The 27,231-nt window shown below is 39.5% G+C and overlaps 1 protein-coding gene across 3 annotated transcripts in view; it reads right to left on the bottom strand.

Moving 5' to 3' along the window:
• PLSCR4 (phospholipid scramblase 4) overlaps window positions 1–23,028 on the bottom strand; it is a 42,431-nt gene extending 19,403 nt beyond the window's left edge. The window contains exons 1-3 of one of the 3 annotated variants that reach the window (XM_019961215.2): window positions 22,874–23,028; window positions 626–653; window positions 19–129 (exon numbers count right to left, since the gene is read on the bottom strand). In XM_019961215.2, the coding sequence (XP_019816774.2) occupies window positions 19–129; window positions 626–632 (118 nt within the window). In that variant the 5' untranslated portion in view covers window positions 633–653; window positions 22,874–23,028. The other 2 variants (XM_019961234.2, XM_019961225.2) reach the window with 2 other exon arrangements.
• Between the last annotated feature and the right edge of the window lie 4,203 nt (window positions 23,029–27,231).

Genomic DNA, 27,231 nt, shown 5'->3' with positions numbered 1-27,231 from the left:
TCCAAATATTTAACCTACCTGGTACAAAACTGGAACTGTACTCAGGAGGGGCACCAGGCCTTGGATCAGGTGATGTTATTTGATTCTCTGTTTCATCTGCAGGTTTCTTAGGGGCTGTGGGGACTATATCTTAGGGGTGAGAAAGGTGGTACATGGTTTACAATGGGAATGATAATATGATAAGAGAATATATTCATTTTTTCTGTTGGTATGCATCAATGAACACAACCAATATTAAATATACTCATTTCTTATAAAAAGCAACTCAGTATGTATATTAGATATCAACCTATAAATATATTTTTAACTATTACCTCTTTGCAGACTTACTTTCCCACCTGCATTTTTCCTTTACCTAATTTGCCCCCATGTACAACCAGAGATTTTTTTCATTACCTATATGCCACTCTAAATCCTTTTTAATCCTTTTCTGTCAATGATAAATAAGAATGTTCATATATATATGAATGAATAAATAAATGTATATATGTATATATATATTCTTCAAATATTAAACACAAATAAGTAATTTCAAAAGGAAATAGACTTCAATTTTTTAAGGAAAGGAATCACACAATTCACAATTGAAAATACAGCATATTAAAATGTACTCACAAAAACTTACCAGACATTTTGAAGAATTCCAATTAAACCTGAAAACAAACAAACAAAATTTTACCTTATATATTTACAGTTACTATTATTAATCAGTGATACATGTAAGAAGTTCTATAATTCTTTTAGTCTCTAGTTATCTTTCATTCATTCCTTCATTAATTCAACAAGTATTTCCCTGCTGCTGCTACTGCTGCTAAATCACTTCAGTCGTGTCCGACTCTGTGCGACCCCATAGACGGCAGCCCACCAGGCTCCCCCGTCCCTGGGATTCTCCAGGCAAGAACACTGGAGTGGGTTGCCATTTCCTTCTCCAATGCATGAAAGTGAGAAGTGAAAGTGAAGCTGCTCAGTCGTGTCCAACTCTTAGCGACCCCATGAGCTGCAGTCCACCAGGCTCCTCTGTCCATGGGATTTTCCAGGCAAGAGTACTGGAGTGGGGTGCCATTGCCTTCTCCGAATATTTCCCTAGCACCTATTTTCTACGTGGTGTTGAAAATATAGCAGTAAACCAGATGGGCACTCTGCTAGAAATTATATTCCAGTGGGGTGGAACACATCAACAAATATTTAAGATTAAATGTAGATAGTACAGTTATGAAGAAAACAAAGTTAAAGTAGCAAAAACATGGATGGTCCCTGAGGGTCAGAGAAAGCCTCTCTCAGGAGGTGACCTTTCAGCTAGCTGAACCATAGGGAAGAGTTCCAGAAAGACAAGAAAGTTGAATGAGAAGGCCCTGAGATAACAGTAAGCTTTGTGATACTCAAGGGAGAGAAAGAGTTCAGGTGTGACAGGGACACAGGGAAAGAAGAGAACCAAGGTCAGAGGTGGAGACAGAAGTCTGATCATACTTAAAACTCATGGTAAAATGTGTGGAATCTGTTGTAACTGCAGTGGGAGAGTCTTTAGGAGACTTTAATCAGTGGAGTGATCAGATCTATTTAAACTTTATCTTGAGGGTGTGGGAGTAGAAGCAGTGGGGGAGGGATGGCAGCAGTAATTTATGTGAGAACTGATGCTGGTTTAGACTGGAGGTGACACGGACAGGGTCAGATGTGGTCAGACGCATTAAAATATTTGGGAGCAGAACCTACAGGAGTTGCTGATGGACTCAGTACACAGAGGAATCAAGGATGAGTCTCACTTTTTAACCCAGGGTATCTAAGTTGATGGTGATGCCAGTAGCTGAACTAGAGAGGAAGATGGTGGGAAAATATTGGGGACTGGGGAGGGTAGGAATCAAAAGTTTAAATCAAGGTGTGTTATGTTTAAGATAAGGCTAAAAGAAGACAAGTTAAACATTTAAATCAAAAATATGTGTAGGTGAACATTATGAGAATAATTCAGAGAAGTAAAAATGTTGAGATGATATTTGAAACAAGAGGTGGGTTAGGAGAGAGATTCCATCAATTCAGTCAAGGGGAAAAGATTATTATTAGAGAAAAGAATTTCAATATTTCAGGTTTCTTAGTTCTGTGTGATGACAAAGAGAGATCATCAAAAGCTACAATATACTGAATGCTTATCAAATGTCAGGAAAAGGCAAAGGACTTTTCATGTATTATCTCAAATTTGCACAGCAAAGGAAACTATAAACAAAATGAAAGGACAACCGACAGAACAGGAGAAAATATGTGCAAACAATGCAACCAATAAGAGGTTAATCTTCAAAATTTACAATAGCTTGTGCAGCTCAGTATCGAAAAAACAAACAGCCCAATAAAAACTTGGGCAGAAGATGTAAACAGATATTTCTCCAAAGAAGACATACAAATGGCCAACAGGCACATGAAAAGATGCTCAACATCACTAATTATTAGAGAAATGCAAATCGAAACTACACTGAGGTCTCACTTCACACCAGTCAGAATGGCCATTATCAAAAAATCTACAAACAGTAAATGCTGAAGAGGATGTGTAGAAAAGGAAGCCCTCCAACGCTGTTGGTGGAAATGTAAATTGGTGCAGCCACTGTAGAGAACAGTCTGGAGACACTTAAAAAACTAAAAATAGGGCTACTATATGATCCAGCAATCCCACTCCTAAGTATATAGCTGGAGAAAAACATGCTTCAAAAGGATACATGCACCCCAAAGTTAACTGTAGCACTGTTTACAATAGCCAAGACCTGGAAGAAGCCTAAATGTCCATCAGCAGAGGAATGGATAAAGAAGATGTGGTGTATACATACACACAATGGAGTATTATTCAGTCATTAAAAAGAATGAAATAATGCCCTTTGCAGCAACACAGATGGATCTGTAGATTATACTCAATGAAGTAAGTCAGGCAGAGAAAGATAAATATCATATGATATCACTTTTATGTGGACTCTAAAAATATAACAAGCATGTACAAAACAGAAACAGAGTCAGAGACTTAGACAACAAACGTAAGGTAACCAGAGGGGAAAGGTTGGGGGAGGAATAGACTGGGCATTTGGAATTGACATGTACACACTGCTATATTTAAAAGAGCTAATCAACAAAGACCTACTGTTGGGTAGGCACAGAGAACTGTTTTTTTCTGCAGTATCATAAGTAAGAAAATAATTTGAAAAAGAGTAGATACAGGTACACGTGTAACTAAATCACTCTGCTCTACATCTGAAACTAACACAACATTGTCAATCAACTATACTCTAATATAAAAGAAAAATTGAAAACAAAAAACAAATAAAAGTGTAATAGTGGAAGAAACAAACAAAAACCATCTGATACATAAATGGAAATGTTGCTAAACTTAAGTACTTCTAAGTACTTTCCATGTTCTTTCCAATGAATCATCTTGCTTATCAGAGTACAGAATGTGGTCATTTGTGTTGTTCAAGTACAGTAGAAAGTTACCGATAAAGAATAGATATGTCAAAGAAGCACTGGAACACTATATGAGTGAGTAGTCAATATGGATAGTGAGTTAACCCAGTGAATGTCACCACTGCATAAGCCAGTATGTAGATTCTAGGTTCTTGCCAAGTCTGGGCCACCAGTCTTGGCCAGTTCCTCTCCTTCTCTGGAGCTGGAGCTTATTGTGTCTTAAAAGTAAAAGTGAAAGTGTTAGTGTCACTCAGTAGTGTCTGTCTCTTGATGAGCTCATGGACTGTAGTCGGCCAGGCTCTTCTGTTCATGGAATTCTCTAGGCAAGGATACTAGAGTGGCCAGCCATTCCCTTCTCCAGAGGATTTTCCCAACCCAGGGACTGAACCTGTGTCTCCTGCATCGTACGTGGATCCTTTACTGTAGCCACTAGGGAAGCCATGAAATTAAAGATGCTTGCTCCTTGAAAGAAGAGCTACAACAAACCTAGACACAGTACTAAAAAGCAGAGACATCACTTTGCCGACAAAGGTCCATCTAGTGAAAGCTATTATTTTTCCAGTAGTCACATATGAGAGTTGAATCATGTGAGAGTTGAACCATAAAGAAGGCTGAGTGCCAAAGAATTGATGGTTTTGAAATGTGGCACTGGAGAAGAGTCTTGAGAGTCCCTTGGAGTGCAAGGAAAGATAAAACCAGTCAATCCTAAAGTAAATCAACCCTGAATATTCATTGGAAGGGCTGAAGCTGAAGTTTCAATACTTTGGACACCTGATGAGAAGAGCCAACTCATTAGAAAAGACCCTGATGCTGGGAAAGATTGCGGGCAGGAGAGGGGGCAAGAGAGGATGAGATGGTTGGATGCATCACTGACTCAATGGACGTGAATCTGAGCAAACTCCAGGATATAGTGAAGGACAGGGAAGCCTGGCATGCTGCAGTCCATGGGGTCACAAAGAGTTGGACATGAATTAGTGACTGAACAATAACAAAAGTAAAAACTGTTTCCTGGTACACACTGCAAATACAGACCCAACTGCAGGCCAATCAAGAGTTCCAGGAATTGGTCCTATTCCTTTAATGATGGTAATATCTGGTGTTTAGGGAAATGCCCATACCTTTCTAGAACCTTAAATTCTGGACATTCCTAGGATTGTACCCTCAAGTGACTGCACACGTACACACAGGTATACATGAGAATGCTATTGACACACTGCATATCAAAAGAAACTGAAACCATTTCCAATTTCTATTGATTGTACACTGGATAAATAAAATCTGGTATATTCATAAAGTACAACAGTATACTGTAGAGAAAACAAAGTACAGTTATACTCATCAAGTGTGCGTGCATACTCAGCCACTAAGTCATGTCCAACTAGTTTCAACCCCTTTAACCTGTGGCCCACCAGGCTCCTCTGTCCGTGAGACTTTCCAGGCAAAAATACTGGAGTGGATTGCCATTTCCTCCTCCAGGGGATTTTCCTGACCCAGGGATCTAACCTGTATCTCCTGCATTGACAGGTGGATTCTTTACAACTGAGCCAGATGTAGCTTAAAATTACAACACAAAAAAACCCCAAAATAAGTCACAGGCGAACACATATGAATCCATTTAAGAATATTCAAAAGCAGAAAAATGAAACAAAAACTTTTTTCTGATACATGTATGGGAGAAAACTTTTAAAAAGTTAGTGTATTATTAACACAAAATTCAGGAAAATGGTTACATATGGAGGAGAAGTGATGTGGGACAAGTGTTCAGCTCTGATCCTCAAGGGGTCTGAACTTCCTGCTATGTTCTAGTTCTAACAGGGTGGTATGAACAGAGGTGATGGGTTATAACTAGTTTTTAAAGAGTATATGTAAAGGCAATGCCAAAGAATGCTCAAACTACCACACAATTGCACTCATCTCACACGCTAGTAAAGTAATGCTCAAAATTCTCCAAGCCAGGCTTCAGCAATACGTGAATTGTGAAATTCCTGATGTTCAAGCTGGTTTTAGAAAAGGCAGACGAATCAGAGATCAGATTGCCAACATCCGCTGGATCATGGAAAAAGGAAGAGAGTTCCAGAAAAACATCTATTTCTGCTTTATTGATTATGCCAAAGCCTTTGACTGTGTGGATCACAATAAACTGTGGAAAATTCTGAAAGAGATGGGAATACCAGACCACCTGACCTGTCTCTTGAGAAATCTGTATGCAGGTCAGGAAGCAACAGTTAGAAATGGACATGGAACAACAGACTGGTTCCAAATAGGAAAAGGAGTACGTCAAGGCTGTATATTATCACCCTGCTTATTTAACTTATGTGCAGAGTACATGATGAGAAATGCTAGACTGGAAGAAGCACAAGCTGGAATCAAGACTGCCGGGAGAAATATCAATAATCTCAGATATGCAGATGACACCACCCTTATGGCAGAAAGTGAAGAGGAACTCAAAAGCCTCTTGATGAAAGTGAAAGAGAAGAGTGAAAAAGTTGGTTTAAAGCTCAACATTCAGAAAACGAAGATCATGGCATCCGGTCCCATCACTTCATGGGAAATAGATGGGGAAACAGTGGAAACAGTGGCAGACTATTTTTTGAGGCTCCAAAATCACTGCAGATGGTGATTGCAGCCATGAAATTAAAAGACGCTTACTCCTTGGAAGCAAAGTTTTGTTCAACCTAGATAGCATATTCAAAAGCAGAGACATCACTTTGCCAACAAAGGTTCGTCTAGTCAAGGCTATGGTTTTTCCTGTGGTCATGTATGGATGTGAGAGTTTGACTGTGAAGAAGGCTGAGTGCCGAAGAATTGATGCTTTTGAACTGTGGTGTTGGAGAAGACTCTTGAGAGTCCCATAGACTGCAAGGAGATCCAACCAGTCCATTCTGAAGGGGATCAGCCCTGGGATTTCTTTGGAGGGAATGATGCTGAAGCTGAAACTCCAGTACTTCGGCCACCTCATGTGAAGAGTTGACTCACTGGAAAAGACTCTATGCTGGGAGGGATTGGGTGCAGGAGGAGAAGGGGATGACAGAGGATGAGATGGCTGGATGGCATCACTGACTCGATGGACGTGAGTCTGAGTGAACTCCGGGAGTTGGTGATGGACAGGGAGGCTTGGCGTGCTGCGATTCATAGGGTCGCGAAGAGTTGGACACGACTGAGCGACTGAACTGAACTGAACTGATGTATGTTTAAATTTGCATATTTGTATGTATGACATTGTTCACAATAAAAAGTACTTCTTTATTATTGTGATGAACCATGTGACAGGTGTATGTTGAGTGTAAATTTCTAACTAAACATATGTTGTTCCTTTCTATATTAAACCCGGGGATTGCTGTCAAAGATATGTGACAGAAAGAAATTAGAACAGATTATTGAGTGCCTTAGTGAAAAGGGGCTAAATTATCTAGTTATCCATCCAGCTGCCTATTCATCCATCCATCCATCTATCATCCATCCATCTGTCTATAGTAGCAAATGGTACATAGCATAGCACAAAATGACAAATGTTAACAAGTGCTGAAGCTAAGTGAAGATACAAATTTGAACAATTTTATTACAAAAAGAACTTAAAGGACAGACATTCCTTGATGGTCCAGTGGTTAGGACTCCATGCTTTCACTGCCAAGCATGTGGCCAGTGAAGGAAGATCCCATAAGCTGAGTGCTGCAGCCAAAATAAATAAAATAAAAACATCTTTGTTAAAAAAAAAAAACTTAAAGGAAAAAAATATGCATTTCTGGATGACAAAAGCGAGGTAGAATCTCTGGAGTCCGGGCTGGAAATCTGTACTTTTAACACAAGGCGGGTGAAACCTTTGACCAAGCATGTTCGAGTTGTTACAGTGTAAAGAAAAATAACAGTTCTCAACCACACCAGGCAGAAATTAGCATTCAAATGTGATTTGAGTGATTGAAAAACAGCTTGAAAAAATATACCAATTTTGAAAAAAATTTTAAATCTGTAAAAATGTTTTTTAAAAGTAATGGATATCAATCCATTTAAAGTAAAGTATACCTACACACTGCCTCACAAGCTGCAGGTACTCATGGAATTTACCTCCTCCCTCCTTTGAGCCAATGGTTTCTTTTTCACCACTCTAAATTCTCTCCCCTTTCATGGAAACTTTACAATATGGTTTTTATCAAGAATGTTATATAAGGCAGGATAATGTCCAACTGGTACAATCAGGAATGTTGCTAAACTTAATCTTCTCTTAAAATGCACTGAATTGTTTCATACGTCTCACTCAGCAAGGCGAAAAAGTGCCATAAGTTGAAGAAAGGCTGACTTTTGGCTTTCTATCAAATGGAAATTAGAAAACTGAGCTGTGTCTCCATAATAGGCTAACATTACACGGTCCACAGATCTCTTAATTGTAAAGGCCTTGGCATTTTCTAGGCTGAGGTTACTTAGAGGGAATTTGAAGCCAAGTGAAATATAATTAACAGGGAAAGGAGACACGGTAGGATGAGGTTGGGGAAGCTGGTTTGCGGCTGTGTAAGGCAGCCCTGATATCTTAAACGGCATCTCACAGCAAAGAGCACTTTCCTGAATACTGCTTGCTGTAACAAACACTGCAGCTGTTTTATATGCTCACTCTGCAATTTCACCTTTGTAAACAGTGACATACTAGCAAAGTTCAATAAAACCACAAGCCCTAGAGCCATACCAGGGATATTTGAAACTTCAATCACATAACTGAAAAAAGACCAGCAGCTCTTTACAGTTGAATATTTACCAGAATGGCTTCCCAGGTGGCACAGGGATAAAGAATCTACCTGCCAATGCAAGATACACCAGTTTGATCCCTGGGGCGGGAGGATCCCCTGGAAGAGAAAATGGCAACCCATTCCAGTATTCTTGACTGGAGAATCTCAGGGAGAGAGGAGCCTGGTGGGCTACTATTTATGGAGTCGCAGAGTAGGACATGACTGAGAAACTAAACAACAATTTACTAGAATCTGTCAGTCTCCTGGCAAGAGAGACTCTAGGCACATGGGAATCTTGCAGTTCTTTAGGCACAAGGCTTGGAAACCTGCATATGAAATCTAAAACCTTGGGCTCTGCCTGCCTCCAGTGCCTTCTGCTGTGAGAAGAGAGAAAAGAAAGCAAGAGGTCCCTGTCTATACAGTTTCTGAGTAGTCTGAAATTTCTGTCTGTTCAGTTTCTGAGAAGCGGCAGGAAATACAGCTAGCTCTTGCAAAGTCCTAGTCCGTCTATCGCAGTCCCCTTGTCGTTTAGTCACTAAGTCGTGATTGACTCTTCGTGATCTCATGGACTGTAACCTGGTAGGCTCCTCTGTCCATGGGATTGCCCAGGCAAGAATACTGGAGTGGGTTGCCATTTCCTTCTCCAAGGGATCTTCCCTACTCAGGTATCGAACCTGCATCTCCTGCATAGGCAGGTGGGTTCTTTACTGCTAAGCCACTTAGGAAGCCATCACAGTCCCCTATTTAGGTTTAATATATAACCTTTAGGGGGTGATATCCTTTGCACACAAGATGGGATACGTGGAGGAGGGTAGAAGCCTGGGTAGCTGGTAAACTGTGTATGCCAGCATATTTCACACAGTATGGATAGTGGTTCAGACAGATTAATCCCAGATAGACAGATAGCTCTGTGACCTTTCTCTTCCTCAGTCCTCCTGTGTGTCATGGACATGAGGACAGTTGGATCCACCTTACAAACTGTTGTGAAGACTAACCAAGGTTACATTCGGATAGCACTTAACACACTGCCTGGAACAGAGTAAATCGTGGACAAGTATGCACTTCACTAGGTAAAATTAACTAACTGGTAGAGACCAAGAATACATGTCTGTATTAAAATGTAGTTTAAAAAATGCTGTCATTCAGTCATTTATCATGTATTGCCCAGCATCCATGTGTAAGACCTTATGCTGGGTTTTAGGCTGACACCAAAAATTCCCATCTCCCATCATGGCAGATGGTGATTACAGCCATGAAATTAAAAGACGCTTACTACTTGGAAGGAAAGTTATGACCAACTTAGATAGCATATTGAAAAGCAGAGCTATTACTTTGCCAACAAAGGTCCGTCTAGCAAGGCTATGGTTTTTCCAGTGGTCATGTATGGATGTGAGAGTTGGACTGTAAAGAAAGCTGAGTGCCAAAGAATTAATGCTTTTGAACTGTAGTGTTAGAGAAGACTCTTGAGAGCTCCTCGGACTGCGAGGAGACCCAACCAGTCCATTCTGAAGGAGATCAGCCCTGGGTGTTCTTTGGAAGGAATGACGCTAAAGCTGAAACTCCAATACTTTGACCACCTCATGCGAAGAGTTGACTCATTGGAAAAGACTATGATGCTGGGAGGGATTGGGGGCAGGAAGAGAAGGGGACGACAGAGGATGAGATGGCTGGAAGGCATCACCAACTCGATGGACATGAGTTTGAGTGAACTCCGGAGTTGGGGATGGACAGGGAGGCCTGGCGTGCTGCAATTCATGGGGTCGCAAAGAGTTGAACACGACTGAGCAACTAAACTGAACTGAATTCAAATGTATTACAAAATAGTAAGTACTCAGGAACTTTTACTTATATTCAAAAGAATTGTTAATGCTTCCTTTTGTAAGTGACCCTTTAAATACTTACTGCTCCTGAGCCACTGGGGAAGACCCTATGTCATATTAAACTACTATTAATTTATTCAAACAAAGCAAAATAAAGACAAGTGTAAATTTGATGGCTGCCTAGAGAAACAGCCCCATATTGGAGGTTTAAAAGCAACAGCTGCATTGTCTCTGATTTAGCTTACCTGTGGATTCTGGATTGAATATTGTAATAGCTGGGTAACTACTGTTTTGAAAGAAAGAAAATCTAAACACACATGTTTAGGGGTAGCCTCCTTGAAATCACTGCTGAAAAAAAATTAGTTCAAATCATACTTGACAGAGGCATCCAGAAACATGGCCTCTGATCCACCCCAAATCATATACATTTAGGGTTTAACTAGATTCTTGCAGTAAATTCACTAGATGTATTATGTGTTCTTTTGCTTTCTTTTTTTACATTTCTTAACTTTATATTGACGGATGAAAAGGACTGGAGTGCTGGGGACCAGCCCCAGCTGATCCAGGGTATTCGAAGGAGAGACGGCTTAGGCGACTATTTATATGCTAATTAGAGATATAAAGAATAATAGAATGAGGATAGCTCAGTAGGAAAATTCAGTGGAGAAAAGAGGCTGAGTAGCTTGGTTTACGCGGAAAATCAATATAACCCGTGACACCAGGTTAGCTCTGACCACGGAGGCCGCAGGCGCCCTCTCGAATAGCGGAAGGTGCCCCACCTTAGACACCTTCTCGAGTGGGTCTTAGAAGCCCAGGCAAATAAGTGGTCGCAGAGGATATCCACGCTCCAGATGGAGACTTCAGCCGGAAGTTAAAGGAAAGAATGACATGGGGAGACCAAGCATTGGTGAGCAAGGCCTGTAGCTTTATTTTCAACAGGGGCTTATATACCCTAAGTTACACATAGAGGATAATAGGGGATGCAAAGTCAGCAGTCTTTGATTCTTATCAAAAACCAGGATTTCTTTCCTGCAAATTTATCGTATACAAATGGTTTAGGTGATTTACATCATCTTCTGGCCAGAAGGCCTACTAACATTTTATGACTCTTGACAAGGACTTATCAACAAAGACTTATTTTCTCTAAGAGTAATTATTTTAAGGTTTGGCGCCATTTTCCGAAGATAAAATTGCATTCCCATAGGGCGGATGTGTAATGGGTTTACAACAAAGGAAAGAATTTATTACCTTAAGGGTCTAAAGTTACTAACACCAAGGCCACTACTTATTTTTTCTATATACCAACTATTAATTAATACATATTCAAGGATACAGTTCAGGGGATGTGAAAACTTGGCAACAAGCATTGACTCATCAATGAAATCCTTTACTAGTTTATTCTGACAGTTTTTAACTCTCTGAGAGGCTCTAAGCTATTTGAATATCTTAAGCTTCCCGTGCCTCTGGAGGCTAGGAGACTGTAAACAATCGTATGCATAGCTGCAGGAGTCCGGGTAAACTTGTCAGGCGAGTTAGAGAACCATCTGAGGGGTTTGGATTTAAACACTCCTAATTGCCCAGGAACTTTATTAATTGGAGCTGTAAGTTAACTCTTTGACAGAGAGAGCGAGATGGTGGTAGGGGACAGCCCCCAGTAAACTCAGAGGTGAGAGCACAAAGCAATAAAGCAGGCAGACTCTGGTTTTTTTTGGGGGGGTAGATGCTCGAGAATATCCGGGCGGACTCCTGAGGCTCGATCCCGCCTTTGCTTATGCCGAGCCTCCTTCCTCATGACCTTTGTCACGAGTGGAATGCCTCACCGGCTCCCGGCATCGGAGGCCCAAAAACTGATTATTATTTGTGTAGCCAATATATCAAATCAGATCACCCACTACTGTTGATCCCTTTCTATCTTTAACTTGTATTCAAAAAAATACTTTAAAAACATCTTCATAGGAAGTTTACAAATAGTATTTTCATAGAAAGCTTTATAGAAGAGATACTAAAATAGAGGTGAAAACCTGTGGCACAGAGACGTTATTAAAAAGGCTCTTCTCCAGGCTTCCCTGGGGGCTCGGTGGTAAAGAATCACCTGCCGATCCAGGAGACACGAGTTTAGTCCTGGGTCCAGGAAGATCTGACATGCCACAGAGCAACTAAGCGTGTGTCACACAACTCCTGAGCCTGTGCTCTAGAGCCCAGGAGGCAAAACTACAGAGCCCGCGTGCTGTAACTACTGAAGCTGGACAGCCCTAGAGCCCATGGGCCCATGCTCCGCAACTGAAGTCACTACAGTGAGAAGCCCATGGACCAGAGCGATAGTAGTCCCACTCCCTGAAACTAAAGAAGAGCCATGAAGTAACGAAGACCCAGCAGAGCCAAAAATAAATAAACTTCTTTTTTTTTTTTTCTTTTAAAGGGATATTCTCCAAGCCTTTTCACTTTCTTTCTTTGTATCTTCCCTGGTGGCTCAGTCTGTAAAGAGTCTACCTGCAACTTCGGCGACCTGGGTTCAATCTCTGGGTTGGGACAATCCCCTGGAGAAGAAAACGACAAATCACGACAGTATTCTTGCCTGGAGAGTTCCATGAACAGAGGAGTCTCGTAGGCTACAGTCCATGGGGTCATAAAGAGTCGGACACAATTACGTGACTAACACTTTCACTTTTCTCCAACACTGTACAGTTAATAAGAAGTTCAGGCAGAATCAGACTGGCAATCCAGTTCCCGAGGCTAGACCATGTTACTGTTTTGTCCGAGCCTTTCTTTCACCCAGTGCAGCTGCCTGCTTTTCCTCCACACCAAAACTCTTCAATATTTATTTTTGAGGTGGGACAGAGCTGAAAGTAGAACAATACAGCTGACTCTGACAATGAGGACTCAAGGTGCTGACCCTCAGCAGTCCAAAATCCACCTATAACTTTATAGTTTGTCCTTTTGTCCCTGGTTCACGTTTGTCCTTGGATTCAATTAACTTCTAATAATGCCCTACTATAATTCTTATTTAGTGAAAAAATTCTGCATGTAAGTGGATCCTCACTGTTCAAACCTGTGTTGTTTAAGGGTCAACTGTATGTACTATTCAATGAGCTTTTTGTTTCTGTAAGGCACAGCATTCTGGTGACAGACAATAAAATCATAAAGCAGAAACAACTAATTCAGATATGCTACTTTTCAGAATATAAAATTCATTTTAATTGGGTGGCTCTGGCTTTTGAAATGTTTTTACAGTAATGGTGGTACATTTATATTAATCTCTTTTGGCTGAGCAAAAGTTTTGTGGATTATAGAGACTAATTCATATGTAATGTTACCATGGATAATAAAAATGTTCGCTGTACATTTTAAACTGAGTCAGTTTATGTATTTTAGTAAATGGAATGAAGAAGGTGAAGAATTCATTTTACAAAAGAATTCTGCAACAAGATTTCTTGAGATGTAAATAGAGGTCAGGAAGAAGATGAGCTTCCCAGGTGGTACAGGGATAAAGAATCCACTTGCCAAGCTGGAGATGCAGGTTCCATTCCTGGGTTGGGAAGATTCCCGGAGAAAGGGATGGCTACCTGCTCCAGTATTCTGCCTGGGAAATCCCATGGATAGAGGAGCCTGGCGGGCTACAGTCCATGGTGTTGCAAGGAGTCGGACATGACTGAGCAGAGACAGATCCTGGATCATGAAGGATTATAGGATATATGCATTTTACACATCGGTTTCTCTGGGAAAAAAAAAAAGGAGGTTGCATATTCTAAAATTTCCTTTCTTTAAAAGCTTTCTGATTGTTAGTTGACTCACATGGAGATCAGATTAGATCAGATCAGATCAGTCACTCAGTCGTGTCCGACTCTTTGCGACCCCATGAATCGCAGCACGCCTGGCCTCCCTGTCCATCACCAACTCCCAGAGTTCACTGAGACTCACGGCCATTGAGTCAGTGATGCCATCCAGCCATCTCATCCTCTCTCGTCCCCTTCTCCTCCTGCCCCCAATCCCTCCCAGCATCAGAGTCTTTTCCAATGAGTCAACTCTTCGCATGAGGTGGCCAAAGTACTAGAGTTTCAGCTTTAGCATCATCCCTTCCAAAGAAATCCCAGGGCTGATCTCCTTCAGAATGGACTGGTTGGATCTCCTTGCAGTCCATGGGACTCTCAAGAGCCTTCTCCAACACCAAGTTCAAAAGCATCAATTCTTCGGCGCTCAGCCTTCTTCACAGTCAAACTCTCACATCCATACATGACCACAGGAAAAACCATAGCCTTGACTAGATGAACCTTTGTTGGCAAAGTAATGTCTCTGCTTTTGAATATGCTGTCTAGGTTGGTCATAACTTTCCTTCCAAGGAGTAAGCGTCTTTTAATTTCATGGCTGCAGTCACCATCTGTAGTGATTTTGGAGCCCAGAAAAATAAAGTCTGACACTGTTTCCACTGTTTCCCCATCTATTTGCCATGAAGTGGTGGGACCGGATGCCATGATCTTCGTTTTCTGAATGTTGAGCTTTAAGCCAACTTTTTCACTCTCCACTTTCACTTTCAGCTCCCCTAAATTTTTACATTTTTGTCACTTTTGTATTGTCTATAGTATTATATTTTTGTGCTCATCATATAAATTACAAATGTAATTCTCTTGACCACATACTATTTCTACAACTTTATATGTAGTGATAACTATGTTAAATTATTTATATATACTAAATATGTATTTTATATACCAAACACATGACATATAAACTGTTTACCTGTTATACACATATTTATATATGTAAATATGTACTCAGGGAAGCCTAGGTAAACAAGTCATGTTTCTAAATTCTCAAGCAAATAACTGTTTTTACACTTCAATTTAAACATATCTTGTATGTGTGCTTAAATCGCTCAGTCATGTCTGACTCTTTGCGACCCCATGGACTGTAACCTGCCGGGCTCCGTTGTCCAGGGGGATTCTCCAGGCAAGATTATTGGGGTGGGTAGCCACTCCCTTCTCCAGGGGATCTTCCCAACCCAGGGATTGAACCCAGGTCTCCTGCATTGCAGGTGGAGTCTTTACCGACCGAGCCAGCAGGGAAGCAAGAATATCTTGAATGAGGCCAAATAGAAAATTCGATTTTTAAGTGAAAAATCTTAATATTTTTTAGAGAGTATTTAAAGCATTTTTAAAGCAGTAGTACGCTATTAAGAGCTAATTAATCCCCCAAATGAACTAATACAATATACATAAAATAGTGTCATTGGGTTTCAATTTTAGATAACAACTACTAATTATCTATTAGATTTTAGGAACTTTGCATACATTGCTTGAGATGGATTGTAATTTTCATTACATAGGTAAGGAAACAGAAGTTCTTGAGTTTAAATAATCCAATTAAGGTCACAGTTCTATAAACTGGGTAAAGGGTTGTTCAAAACCATCATCAGAGGCCAGGTTAATATTCTAAATGGACTGAAAATTACTTTCTGCAACTCACTGATTACTGTACCCTCCCTCTAAAATGAAAACAGGCTCCTCTACTGAGCTCCCTTTCAACTTCCCTTTTGTAAGGTTTTTGAAATATGTGTATAATTAGGAGAGAAATGATTCATGAACCCAGAGGAAAAAAATTCTTCAGAGGTCACATGTTCCAGATCTGGGTCAGATTCAGTAAACATACTGGTGTATGTAGTTAATTTAGACAGAATGATTGGGCATTCAAGCCTGGGAGAGGACGAGCATAACGGGAAACACTCTCCAACCAGAATCAGTTTCCTAATTTTTCTCTGGTATTCCTGACGTAATACTATTTCAACGCAGCCTGACACACAGTAGCAGTTGCCAAGTGGACAGAGTCCAGGGAAGTCCTGCCATCCTGGCTAAAGCAGAAGGAAAGAGGAATCCCTACAGCTCAGTAAGAGTTACAGAATTCCCCAACATTTTCTCATTTTCTCTATTCCCTCATGTTGGGGGTGAAAATATAATTTTTAAGTAAAGGAATTAAATATCATTTCTACTGTGCATATTTAATTAATCAAGTACAGAAACATATATTTATGTACCTATTATAAACAACTAAGAAAATGATACCCTGAAACAGGGACATGATCAAATGCGCAGATGTTTTACTTCTTTTCCACTGGGAAAACTTCTTTCAACACCTTTATAAGTACATGAACTTCCAACATTAAAATAACTCAAAAACAAATGAGACGTTACATTTGAAATGAAAATTAACACCTTCTGTAGACAAACCTAAAGAGGATATTCTGTGTAGATTTTTAAATTGGATCAAGTTGTTAAAGATATTTTTAAATAAATATTTTTAGATTATGACATTAAATCAAGTGTCTTTTTAAATTTTTTTGTTACAATACTATTCAAGGGTACTTAGCAGAAACTTTCAAAAGCATTAAGAGGATATGCAATGCTTCTACAAGGATTTTCCAAATATTAACTCATTTGATGTTACTACTTTCAAAATGAACGTAGATATATCTTTGTCTTAAGCACTCCACTCTTATCAAGAATATTTAAGAAAGTCAAATTTGCTACATATATTACCCAAATAATATAACAGTTTGTACTCATCAGTGTAAAATTACAAAATATTCATCATGTTGAAACTGAAGAAAAACTATACAAGTATTTCATAGAACTTGTGACATACAGAACATACCCAGACAAGAATGAAGGTATACCTGTATAAAAGTTTGAACAAATTGATTTCCTAAGTTTCTTCTTGCACAAAGTCCTGCACCTCAGCAATCAAATATGATGATTTTCAAGGAGGAGGTGGATAATTATATAAAAGAAATTTGGAACTATTCCAAATATGACTTAGGATGAGCTGATGCTGCTGGTTCACTCTGAGAATCACTAATTTTAGAAGACTTTTTCAAAAAGTTTATGAGGTTTGAAACCATTTTCCAAGTGGTTTTGACATATCCTTCACTGCCCCCTCTCCCGCTGACACACACCCCCTCAAATTTGGATCTATATGTGTCTATCCCTCACTCAAAAATAGCACACTTCTAAAAGAATCATCATCTTAATAAATTCAATTAAACCTTCAGTTTACTAATACAATACCTGTTTTTTTCCCCTCAAACCTCATTTGTAAACCCAAGTAAATTTCCTCTAAAGGTAAAGAGAAATCCAAAATATTGTTGTAGGATTTTAAGTGATACATTCTTATTCTCACAAAAGTAGTACAGAGTGAAACAGTAGTAACTGAAAAGTACATAAATATCCAGCACAATAGTTAAGAAGACACATTATAGTGAAACATTATAAAGTCACATTTCTTTAAAAAATATGGTCAGAAATAATTTGCAAAATAATCAAAATGCTTATAATAATCTGCATATAATTATAACATGGATAGTTTTGTCTTAAAAAAGTATTTAAGATCTAGAGACATGCGAAAATACAAATCATATTTCCTTTAAAATTTTTTTCTATAAGAAACGTGTAACAGAATTTATAATCTGAAATGAAAAAAAATAAAGAAAAACAGAACTGACAATCTACTCTCTTAAAATGATTTTAACTAAAAACTCAGGTTCACCAAAGATGAAAAGCTTAAGCACACTTTCAAGCACAATACTCTATAGATTTGAAACCAAAGTCTTGGCTCCTGTGGAGTACTGCGATGATTAGTTTTATGTGTTTCTTGATTACAAGGGGACTGGATAGTTGAGTGGGTACAGTATGAATAAAGTCTGGTAATTGTGAAGAATTCGGTCATTCCTATTCCATACTTGGGCAACTTAATAGGTTGCTGTGACATGCACTGGAATGAAGAAACAATCTTACTCAAAAAGCAATTATAGAGGCCTGCACTAACAAGATAAACTTAGGTCTGTTATTTTGGAATAAAATACACAATTTAAGTGTCCCGCCTGCACTAACAAGATAAACTTAGGTCTGTGATTTTAGAATAAAATACACAATTTAAGTGTCCAGAGATACATGGAATCTAGAACATGGAATAAATATTTAATTATATATGTGCATGAAATCAGTCATACAATAGTAAACAGTTATTTATTTTCATTATGAATAAATGAAAATGTTGGCAAAATCTAATCAATGTATATTAAGCTTTTATATTTTATATATTTTTCTTATTTTAGTCTCATCATGGTTCCTTCCAAACAAAAAGTCTATGACAGGATATTTCCTTTATTTTAGGAAGAAGTTGGTTATGTGGCTTTATTTTAAAACAAAAGAATTTGATTAAACGGGAGCAAACTGATAGTCACAGTTGATATATAACTTTTACCAAACATATTAGTTTAACTTTCTAAAAGAGAATATCAAGCTTCTTTATTTTAATTTTCAGAGGAGGCACGTTTCTGTTACTTGGAGTATAAGAAACAGCAGAAGAGTAACATAATCATGATGTTTTAGGAAACATGACCATGCCAATCATGATATCTGAAAGATTACCAGAAAATATATTATTGTGTCATTTTTTGGTTAGTCTTCTAGTGTCAAAAACTGTAACAAGACAGGATGTCATAGGACCTATGATAAAATCATACTAAGAAATCTTACATGTACAAAAATAGCCATTTTAAAATATTATCAGCAAAAGTACATATACTTATATCACAAAAAGGATCCCTCCTACCTACACCCCATTTCTCATTTCATTTTGTGTCTTCCAAGAGGTTTTCTAAGCAAACACAAATATGTGTGTGTGTGTGCATTAGTCGCTCAATTGTGTCCAGCTCTTTGGGACTCCATGGCCTGCAACCCACCAGGCTCCTCTGTCCATGGAATTCTTCAGGCAAGAATACTGGAGTAGGTTGCCATTCCCTTGTCCAGGGGATCTTCCTGACCCAAGGATAGAACCTGAGTCTCCTGCATTGCAGGCAGATTTTCTACTATCTGATACCTTCTAATACAAATGGCAGTTTCCTATATACTGTTTCTTATTTTGCTTTTTCATTTATTAAAATATCTTGATGTTGATTACACTTCAGTTCATATAACCTTATTTTTTTTTAAATGACTACACCACAGTTCAACAGGCTATTTGATGAAAATTTAAACTGTTCCCAATTGTATGCCATTACAAACAATGCCGAAATAAATTTATATATACTTCTCTGTGTATTTGTGTGTTAAATCCTTGGAAGCAGAATTGCCTGTCTAAAGTTTTGAGCATTTTTGATATTACTGTAAAACTCTTCTCCATGAATCTGAATCAGCTCACAAACCAGACAAAATTGTGTTACCTTCCTAACACTATGTTTTATCAAAAGTTTTGTCACTGCAAACTGAAAGGTGAAATATTTCAGGTTTATTTTCCATATCTCGAGCAGTTTTTATTATATGCTGAAAAGTCACTTTCAGTTACACTTCTGTGAACTGCCTGTTTGTCCTGTGCCCATTTTACTGTTCGCTAGTTTTTTTTAAATTATTTTCATGTTATTTATCTGAATAATATTAAAACTTTAAGAATATTTTCTCAACTTTATTATTAATTTTTACTACATTTTTGCCATAGATTTTTTTTGACTAAAAAGTCAAAAAGAATTAGACTACTACAAAAATGAAGTCTAATTTTAAATACTTTCCTTTTTAAAGGACAGTGTCTCTCTCTTCCTGAAGAACGAGTACTATAAAAGTGATTTTAGGACAATGCTACTTTAATATAAAAGGGTGTGAAAATTACTATGTTTTCTGTTTATAAAAATGTTAACAGGCTGTGAAATCTCTGAGGCAAAACTTTTCAACTTTTCAGTTGTGTGCCTATAGGAAATCATAGCAATCAATACTAAGGAACCAGATAAAGGAAGGGATTTTCAAAGAAAGAACCTGAAAGAGAACATTCAAAGAGAAAGCAAATAGAGCAAAGAAAATGAAAAGCTTTGTGATAGAAAATATATTTCTTCTACACTGAATGACAACATATCCATAAAGGAATTATATACATAAATTACCATTTATACCCTCAGGATCCTTACTATTATTTTTCCTATTATAATATTACTTTTCATTTATAAACATGTATATATTACAGAACCATGTAACAGAACATGAATATACATATAATATATTCATCCTCAGAGCTATCGCAGGTTCAATTTCAGACCATGATAAAGCATACATGTATATAATAAACATCCAGACATACAAATATTTACACATACTGTGTTTCAACTTGTTTGTTTCTGTTTGCATTTCAATTTATAATATACTGTGGACATATTTTCACTTTAGAACACTTAGAACTAACAGGTGTTTTAAACTATTATTATCCATTGTAGATGTACAATAAATTATATAACCAAATTCCAATCAATGGTTACAAAACTATGCCCAAATTTTCTACTAACAACAATCCTACTGTGACCACCTTTGACACATATATTTATTTGCACACTTAGGAAGGAGCATGATGAATTTCAGTAAGTGAATGAATATTTGAAAATTTTGTTATCACCACAAAAAAGTTTTATCAATACATTTCCACTAAGAGTATATTTCTCTCATCACATTGTCAGAGAATTATCACACTTTCAAAATCTGCACAACAGGCAAACACTATCTTACTCTGCATTTTCCTGATAGTTAACGTGGCTGAGGGTCTTTCTACCACTTGTCATTTGTGTTTCTCTTACTTTGAATTGACATTCTTTATTCTCAGATGGTAAAGAATCCGCCTGCAATGCGGGAAACCTGTGTTCCATCCCTGGGTCCAGAAGATCCTCTGGAGAAGGGCATAGCAACCCACTCCAGTATTCTTGCCTGGAGAATTCCATGGAGAAAGGAGACTGGCAGGCTACAGTCCATGGGGTCGCAAAGAGTTGGACACCACTGAGTAAGCTAATACTTTCGGTTCTCAAATTGGATTGTTGCATCCTCAGTCCTTAATGAGAGTTCAAGGCATATTAGAAAATTAGCTCTTTTTCTATTAACAATTGCCATTTGTATGTTTTTTTTTTCTTGCAAATGTTAAGAATCATGTCCCTACGTGGACTTTAGGTTTTTCTACCAATCTCAAAAATGCTTTCCCACATGCCACACTCACAAATACTCATTCAGCTTTTCTAGGTTTCATATATTTAAGACTTAAATTGTTTAAATCATCTACATTTCATTGCTATGTTAAAAGTGAGGGAAAGTTCAAGTTTTATTATTAGGTTACCCAAATAAATACCTAATTGTCCTACATGATCAATTAAATGTTGTTTCTTCTCCATTCCCTGACTTTACGAAGTATGCTTATCAAATGTAAGCTTTCCTTCTACTCTTATATGTCTCTTCAGTTTCCTTGTTTGGTAGATCTATTACCTATTCTACGGCCTTTAAATCATTATAGCTTTATAATACCCTTTATTTTATAGTAAAAATCCACATTTACATATGTACACTTTCCTTGGAATTGAAATCTTCCTGGCATGTAGTTGTTTTTCCACTTGAGCTGAACAGTTGTTTTGAAATCAATCCCCCCCCTCAAATTTGGTTATGATGCTGTTTAATTTATATGTTCTTTCAGAGAAATTATATCTTTAGAACAATGTGTTTTACTATATTTTCACCTATACATTCTCACATAGCATATTTTCATCTATGTCTCTAGGGCTTTATGCCTCTTTAAAAATACATTTTCCAAGTTATTTCATGCCAAATTAAATGGCTTATTTTGTTTTAATCTATATTCTAGTTTAGATATATAATATCTATTGAAAATTTAAAATTGCAGTTAGATGCAATTAGACACTTCATTAAATTTTTTTTATGACATTTTAGGTTGCTTTCAAGGTACACAACTGCATTATGTGTAAAAAGGGCTAATTTTGTGTCTTCTTTTCTAATCAGAATGTTAATGTGTCCTCCTGCCTACCTCACTGGCCTACACAACAACGTCACAGGATATGATCATGACCATTCTTTGCTTTTCCAAATTTCCTGGAAATGATGCTAGTGTTCCAAGTTTTCCCACGATAGGTTTATCGAGATAGACAGATGGAGGTTATCCTTCTACTCCTAACGTAGTCACACCCAAGAAAAAATACTAAAGCTTTACCCTTTTAAGGTGGGAAAACCTTACTGCATAGTATCTTCATCCTTGTACTAGTTTGAGTGGATACCTACTAAACATGCAACAAAAGAGTAAAAACTAAATTGTAGATCCTAAAAGAAGATAAGATCAGAAAAACAAACGAAAGAAAACTCTAAGTCTTGAAATACAAACGTTTTATTCTATAGAAACAAAGCAACTGCTCCCTGAGACCCTGCAAGCCCCCTCCCCCAGCAGTTTGAAGTGAAGTTGCTCAGCTGTCTGACTCTTTATGACCCCGCGGACTGTAGCCTGCCAGTTTGCTGCTGCCAAGTCGGTTCAGTCGTGTCCGACTCTGTGCGACCCCATAGACGGCAACCCACCAGGCTCCTCTGTCCCTGGGATCCTCCAGGCAAGAATAGTGGAGTGGGTTGCCATTTCTTTCTCCCCCAGTTTACCTGAATGTAAAAGTGATGGGTTCTCCCGTCCCTCTGCCAGAAAAGCACGTCCAGAAGTGACTACAAACCCTTTTACCTGCGAGTCGACCTGACCTGGGTTCCCAGCGCTGTGAGGAGCAGCGGGGAGGGCAGCCCGAGACCCCAGCGGAGCCCAGTCCCGCGCAGGAGACGCAGGAAAGGGGCGCAGTGAAGCGGGGCAGCTTCTGCGCAGGAGGGAACGTCTCCCCAACAAAGCCTCTGTCCCAAGGCCACGGCGGCCGACTTCAGACCCGGGGGGGTGGGACAGCGACCCCCAGCCAGCGCCGGAGACGGCTCCCTCCCGACGGCCCAAAACTTCGGAAACCGCCTCAGGATGCGCCGCGGGGCGTATGGAGCCCAGGACGCCACGCGCCGTCGAGTCCGCTGGCCTCGAACCTCTGCTCTGGGCGCCCGCGACCCCGCTCTCCGTCCGCCCGGCCCCACTCACCGCCCGGCCAGCCGTTCGCTCTGAATCCGGGACGCCGGGCCCAGGGTCTGATTTTATCCGCGGAGGAAGACAAAGGGGCGGGTCGGAAAAAGGGAAATGGAAGAGAAGGATTTTGAAACGAAAACCCAAAGAGTCCCGTCGGGGAGGGGCGCGGGCCGGGGGCGGGGTGCGGGAAGGGACCCTCCCGCAGTGCCCGCCCCGCCCCGCCCCTGCGCTGGGAGCTCCGCAGCCGGGGCCAGCGGTCCTTAGAGGCGCGGCCACGGCTTGGAGCCTGTTAGCAAGTAAAAAGACCAGGCGCAAAAAATGAGGAAGATATTAGTTGTCTCCGTTCTCCTGTGAGGTGAGGATAGAGATAAGAGCAAGTCGACAGCGGCCTGTAATCCGAAAGGCACTTTCTTGAACCTGTGAGGCAGGGCTTCCAGACAGAGATTTCGGAGTCCAGGAAAGAAAGAAAAAAAAAAAACAGTCTTTCGTAAGAACCCTGTTAATTTGCATCTGTCCCACCCCCCAGCCCTTTGGCTTGGAGACTTGGCTTTGGCGATGCAGTGCTGGCTGGAAACACTGGGGCGCGGGGCCCAGGCATTTGTTTTCCTTTCCACAGGGTTGGAGGAGGCCAGTTTGATGTTGGAGGGAGGAAGCAAGAGGTGCCAGGAGAGAGAGATGGAGGAGCTGAGTTGCTTATGTTTTCTGAGAGAAAAATGGCATTTGTTAATTGCTGTTGTTCAGTTCAGTTCAGTTCAGTTCAGTGGCTCAGTCGTGTCCGACTCTTTGCGACCCCACGAATCGCAGCACGCCAGGCCTCCCTGTCCATCACCAACTCCCGGAGTTCACTCAGACTCACGTTCATCGAGTCAGTGATGCCATCCAGCCATCTCATCCTCTGTCGTCCCCTTCTCCTCCTGCCCCCAATCCCTCCCAGCATCAGAGTCTTTTCCAATGAGTCAACTCTTCGCATGAGGTGGCCAAAGTACTGGAGTTTCAGCTTCAGCATCATTCCCTCCAAAGAAATTCCAGGGCTGATCTCCTTCAGAATGGATTGGTTGGATCTTCCTGAAGTCCAAGGGACTCTCAAGAGTCTTCTCCAACACCACACTTCAAAAGCATCAATTCTTCGGCGCTCAGCTTTCTTCACAGTCCAACTCTCACATCCATACATGACCACTGGAAAAACCATAGCCTTGACTAGACGGACCTTTGTTTGCAAAGTAATATCTGATTTTCAATATGCTGTCTAGGTTGGTCGTAACTTTCCTTCCAAGGAGTAAGCGTCTTTTAATTTCATGGCTGCAGTCACCATTTGCAGTGATTTTGGGGCCCCCAAAAACAAAGTCTGACACTGTTTCCACTGTTTCCCCATCTATTTCCCATGAAGTGAAGGGACCAGATGCCATGATCTTCGTTTTCTGAATGTTGAGCTTTAAGCCAACTTTTTCACTCTCCTCTTTCACTTTCATCAAGAGGCTTTTAGTTCCTCTTCACTTTCTGACATAAGGGTGGTGTCATCTGCGTATCTGAGGGTATTGATATTTCTCCCGGCAATCTTGATTCCAGCTTGTGCTTCTTCCAGCCCAGCATTTCTCATGATGTACTCTGCATAGAAGTTAAATAAGCAGGGTGACAACATACAGCCTTGACGTACTCCTTTTCCTATTTGGAACCCGTCTGTTGTTCCATGTCCAGTTCTAACTGTTGTTAGGCACAAATATTGTTTTCAAACTACAGTGGTTCAGATCTGTGGTCCACGGGGAGGAAAACAACCCACTGACAGGAACTGGGGGTCCCTAACACTGTAAAGAAACAGAACTGGACAAAAGTAAGTTAGATTAAATTCTAAAGAGAGCTTGGCAGTGCCCCCACTATGGGAGAAGTTTAGTTAGGGGAAAGCATATGGGAGTGGAGTACTGGAATTTTCCATTTTTCTTTTATGTATGCTAGTTGCAATCATGCGTGTGAAATAGATTTTTAAAATTCATATTGTATCTCTCAGTAGTAATTACATGGGACATTAGCCACATACTGAAATAATGTTAGATTGAAAGCATAAAACAGAGTGGTGCCAAAAACTACAGCTAAATTTAATACTACCTGTTAGTTTTGTTTTGAATTCATGAGAGTGATTCAGAAATGGAGTTTATTAATGCAAACATCCATGGTGGTCACATGAACGAGCCCCAGTAATTAAAGAGTGAAACGTGTCTCATGGAACATACTGCTTTGGGGAGGAATAAAGAAACAATTGAAAGTAAGGCATATGCCCCAAATCCCAAGTTTTGAGAGGAAAAGTAATGATGAAACCTATGTCTTTCTGAAATTCCTGATCTAGTGCTGATCCAACTCCAATCCTTCAGGGGATGAAAAATTCTCTTATTTTTTTGTAGTAATCGTACTTTCAGTTCAGTCGCTCAGTCGTTTTCTATTCCTTGTAACCCCATGAACTGCAGCACACCAGGCTTTGCTGTCCATTACTAACCCCCAGAGCTTGCTCAACCTCACGTCCATCAAGTCGGTGATGCCATCCAACCATCTATCTCATCTTTTGTTGTCCCCTTTTCCTCCTGCCTTCAGATCTTTCCCAGTATCAGGGTCTTTTCAAATAAGTCAGTTATTCGCACCAGGTGGCCAAAGTATTGAAGCTTTAGCTTCAGCATCAGTCCTTCCAAAGAATATACAGGACTGATTTCCTTCAGGATTGACTGGTTTGATCTCTGCAGTCCAAAGGACTCTCAAGAATCTTTTCTAACACCACAGTTCAAAAGCATCAATAATTCTGTGCTCAGCTTTCTTTATGGTCCAACTCTCACATCCATACATGACTACTGGAAAATCCATAGTTTTGACTAGATGCACCTTTGTCAGTAAAGTAAGGTATCTGCTTTTTAATATGCTGTCCAGGTTGATCATAGTTTTTCTTCCAAGGAGCAAGAATCTTTTAATTTCATGGCTGCAATCACCATCTGCAGTGATTTTGGAGCCCAAGAAAATAAAGTCTCTCACTGTTTCCATTATTTCTGCATCTGTTTGCCATGAAGTGATGGGACTGGATGCCATGATCTTAGTTTTTTGAATGTTGAGTTTTAAGCCAGCTTTTTCATTCTCCTCTTTAACCCTCATCAAGAGGCTCTTTAGTTCCTCTTCACTTTCAACCATAGGGTGGTGTCATCTGCATATCTGAGGTTATAGATATTTTTCCTGGCAATCTTGATTCCAGGTTGTGTTTCATCCAGCCTGGCATTTCACATCATGTACACTGCATATGAATCAAATAAGCAAGGTGACCATATACAGCCTTGCCATACTCCTTTCCCAATTTGGAACCAGTCCATTGTTCCATGTCTGGTTCTAACTGTTGCTTCTTGACCTGCATACAGATTTCTCAGGAGGGAGGTAAAGTGGTCTGGTATTCCCATCTCTTTAAGACTTTTTCACAGTTTATTGTGATTCACACAGTCAAAGGCTTTAGTGTAGTCCTAAATCCTACTTTCAGTGCTCCTTAGCTACATCTCTTTGTATTATTCTTTTTACTGTTTTTTTATTACATTACCACAGTCTGCTTAGACTTAAAATTTACACAAAATTAAGCAATTTGCAAAGCACTTTTCAGTGCCTCAGTCCTGTATGTCATTGCTATAGTGTTTTACATGCACACAAATTATAAACTATGGAATTTAATGTTATGTTTTCCTAAGGCAGTCAATTGTCATTTATAATTATTAACAGGTGAAAAATAGTTTTCACATTTATTCACAAATATGTAATAATGTGCTCTTCATTTTTTTCTTATAGATAAGTTTTGTCTGTTTTTACTTCCCTTCAAGCTGGGGAATTTCCTTTAGTATTCCTTACATTCTTGTATTCAGTATATCTTTCCCTTTTCCCCCTGACTTTTGCTTCTGTTCTTTCCTCAGCTATTTGTTAAACCTCCTCAGAAAACCACTGAGGTTGCCTACTTGCATTTCTTTTTCTTTGGAATGGTTTTGGTTACTGTCTGTATACAGTGTTACAAACCTGCCTCCATAGTTCTTTAGGCACTCTGTCTACCAGATCTAAGCCCTTGAATCTATTCATCACTTTCATTGTATAATCATAAGGGATTTGATTTATGTCATAGCTGAATGGCCTACTGGTTTTCCCTGCTTTCTTCAATTTAAGCTTGAATTTTGTAAGAAGGAGCTCATGATCTGAGCTACAGTCAGCTCCTGGTCTTGTTTCTGCTGACTGTATAAAGCTTTTCCATCTTTGGTTACAAAGAATATAATCAATTTGATTTTGGTGTTGTCCATCTGGTCATGTGCATGTGTAGAATCATCTCTTGTGTTGTTAGAAAAGGATGTTTGTTATGACTGGTGTGTTCTTTTGAC

The sequence above is a fragment of the Bos indicus genome, chromosome 1, assembly GCF_029378745.1.
Source record: "Bos indicus isolate NIAB-ARS_2022 breed Sahiwal x Tharparkar chromosome 1, NIAB-ARS_B.indTharparkar_mat_pri_1.0, whole genome shotgun sequence".
NCBI classification, from domain to species: domain Eukaryota; kingdom Metazoa; phylum Chordata; class Mammalia; order Artiodactyla; family Bovidae; genus Bos; species Bos indicus.
This window is presented reverse-complemented; position numbering and strand designations above follow the sequence as displayed.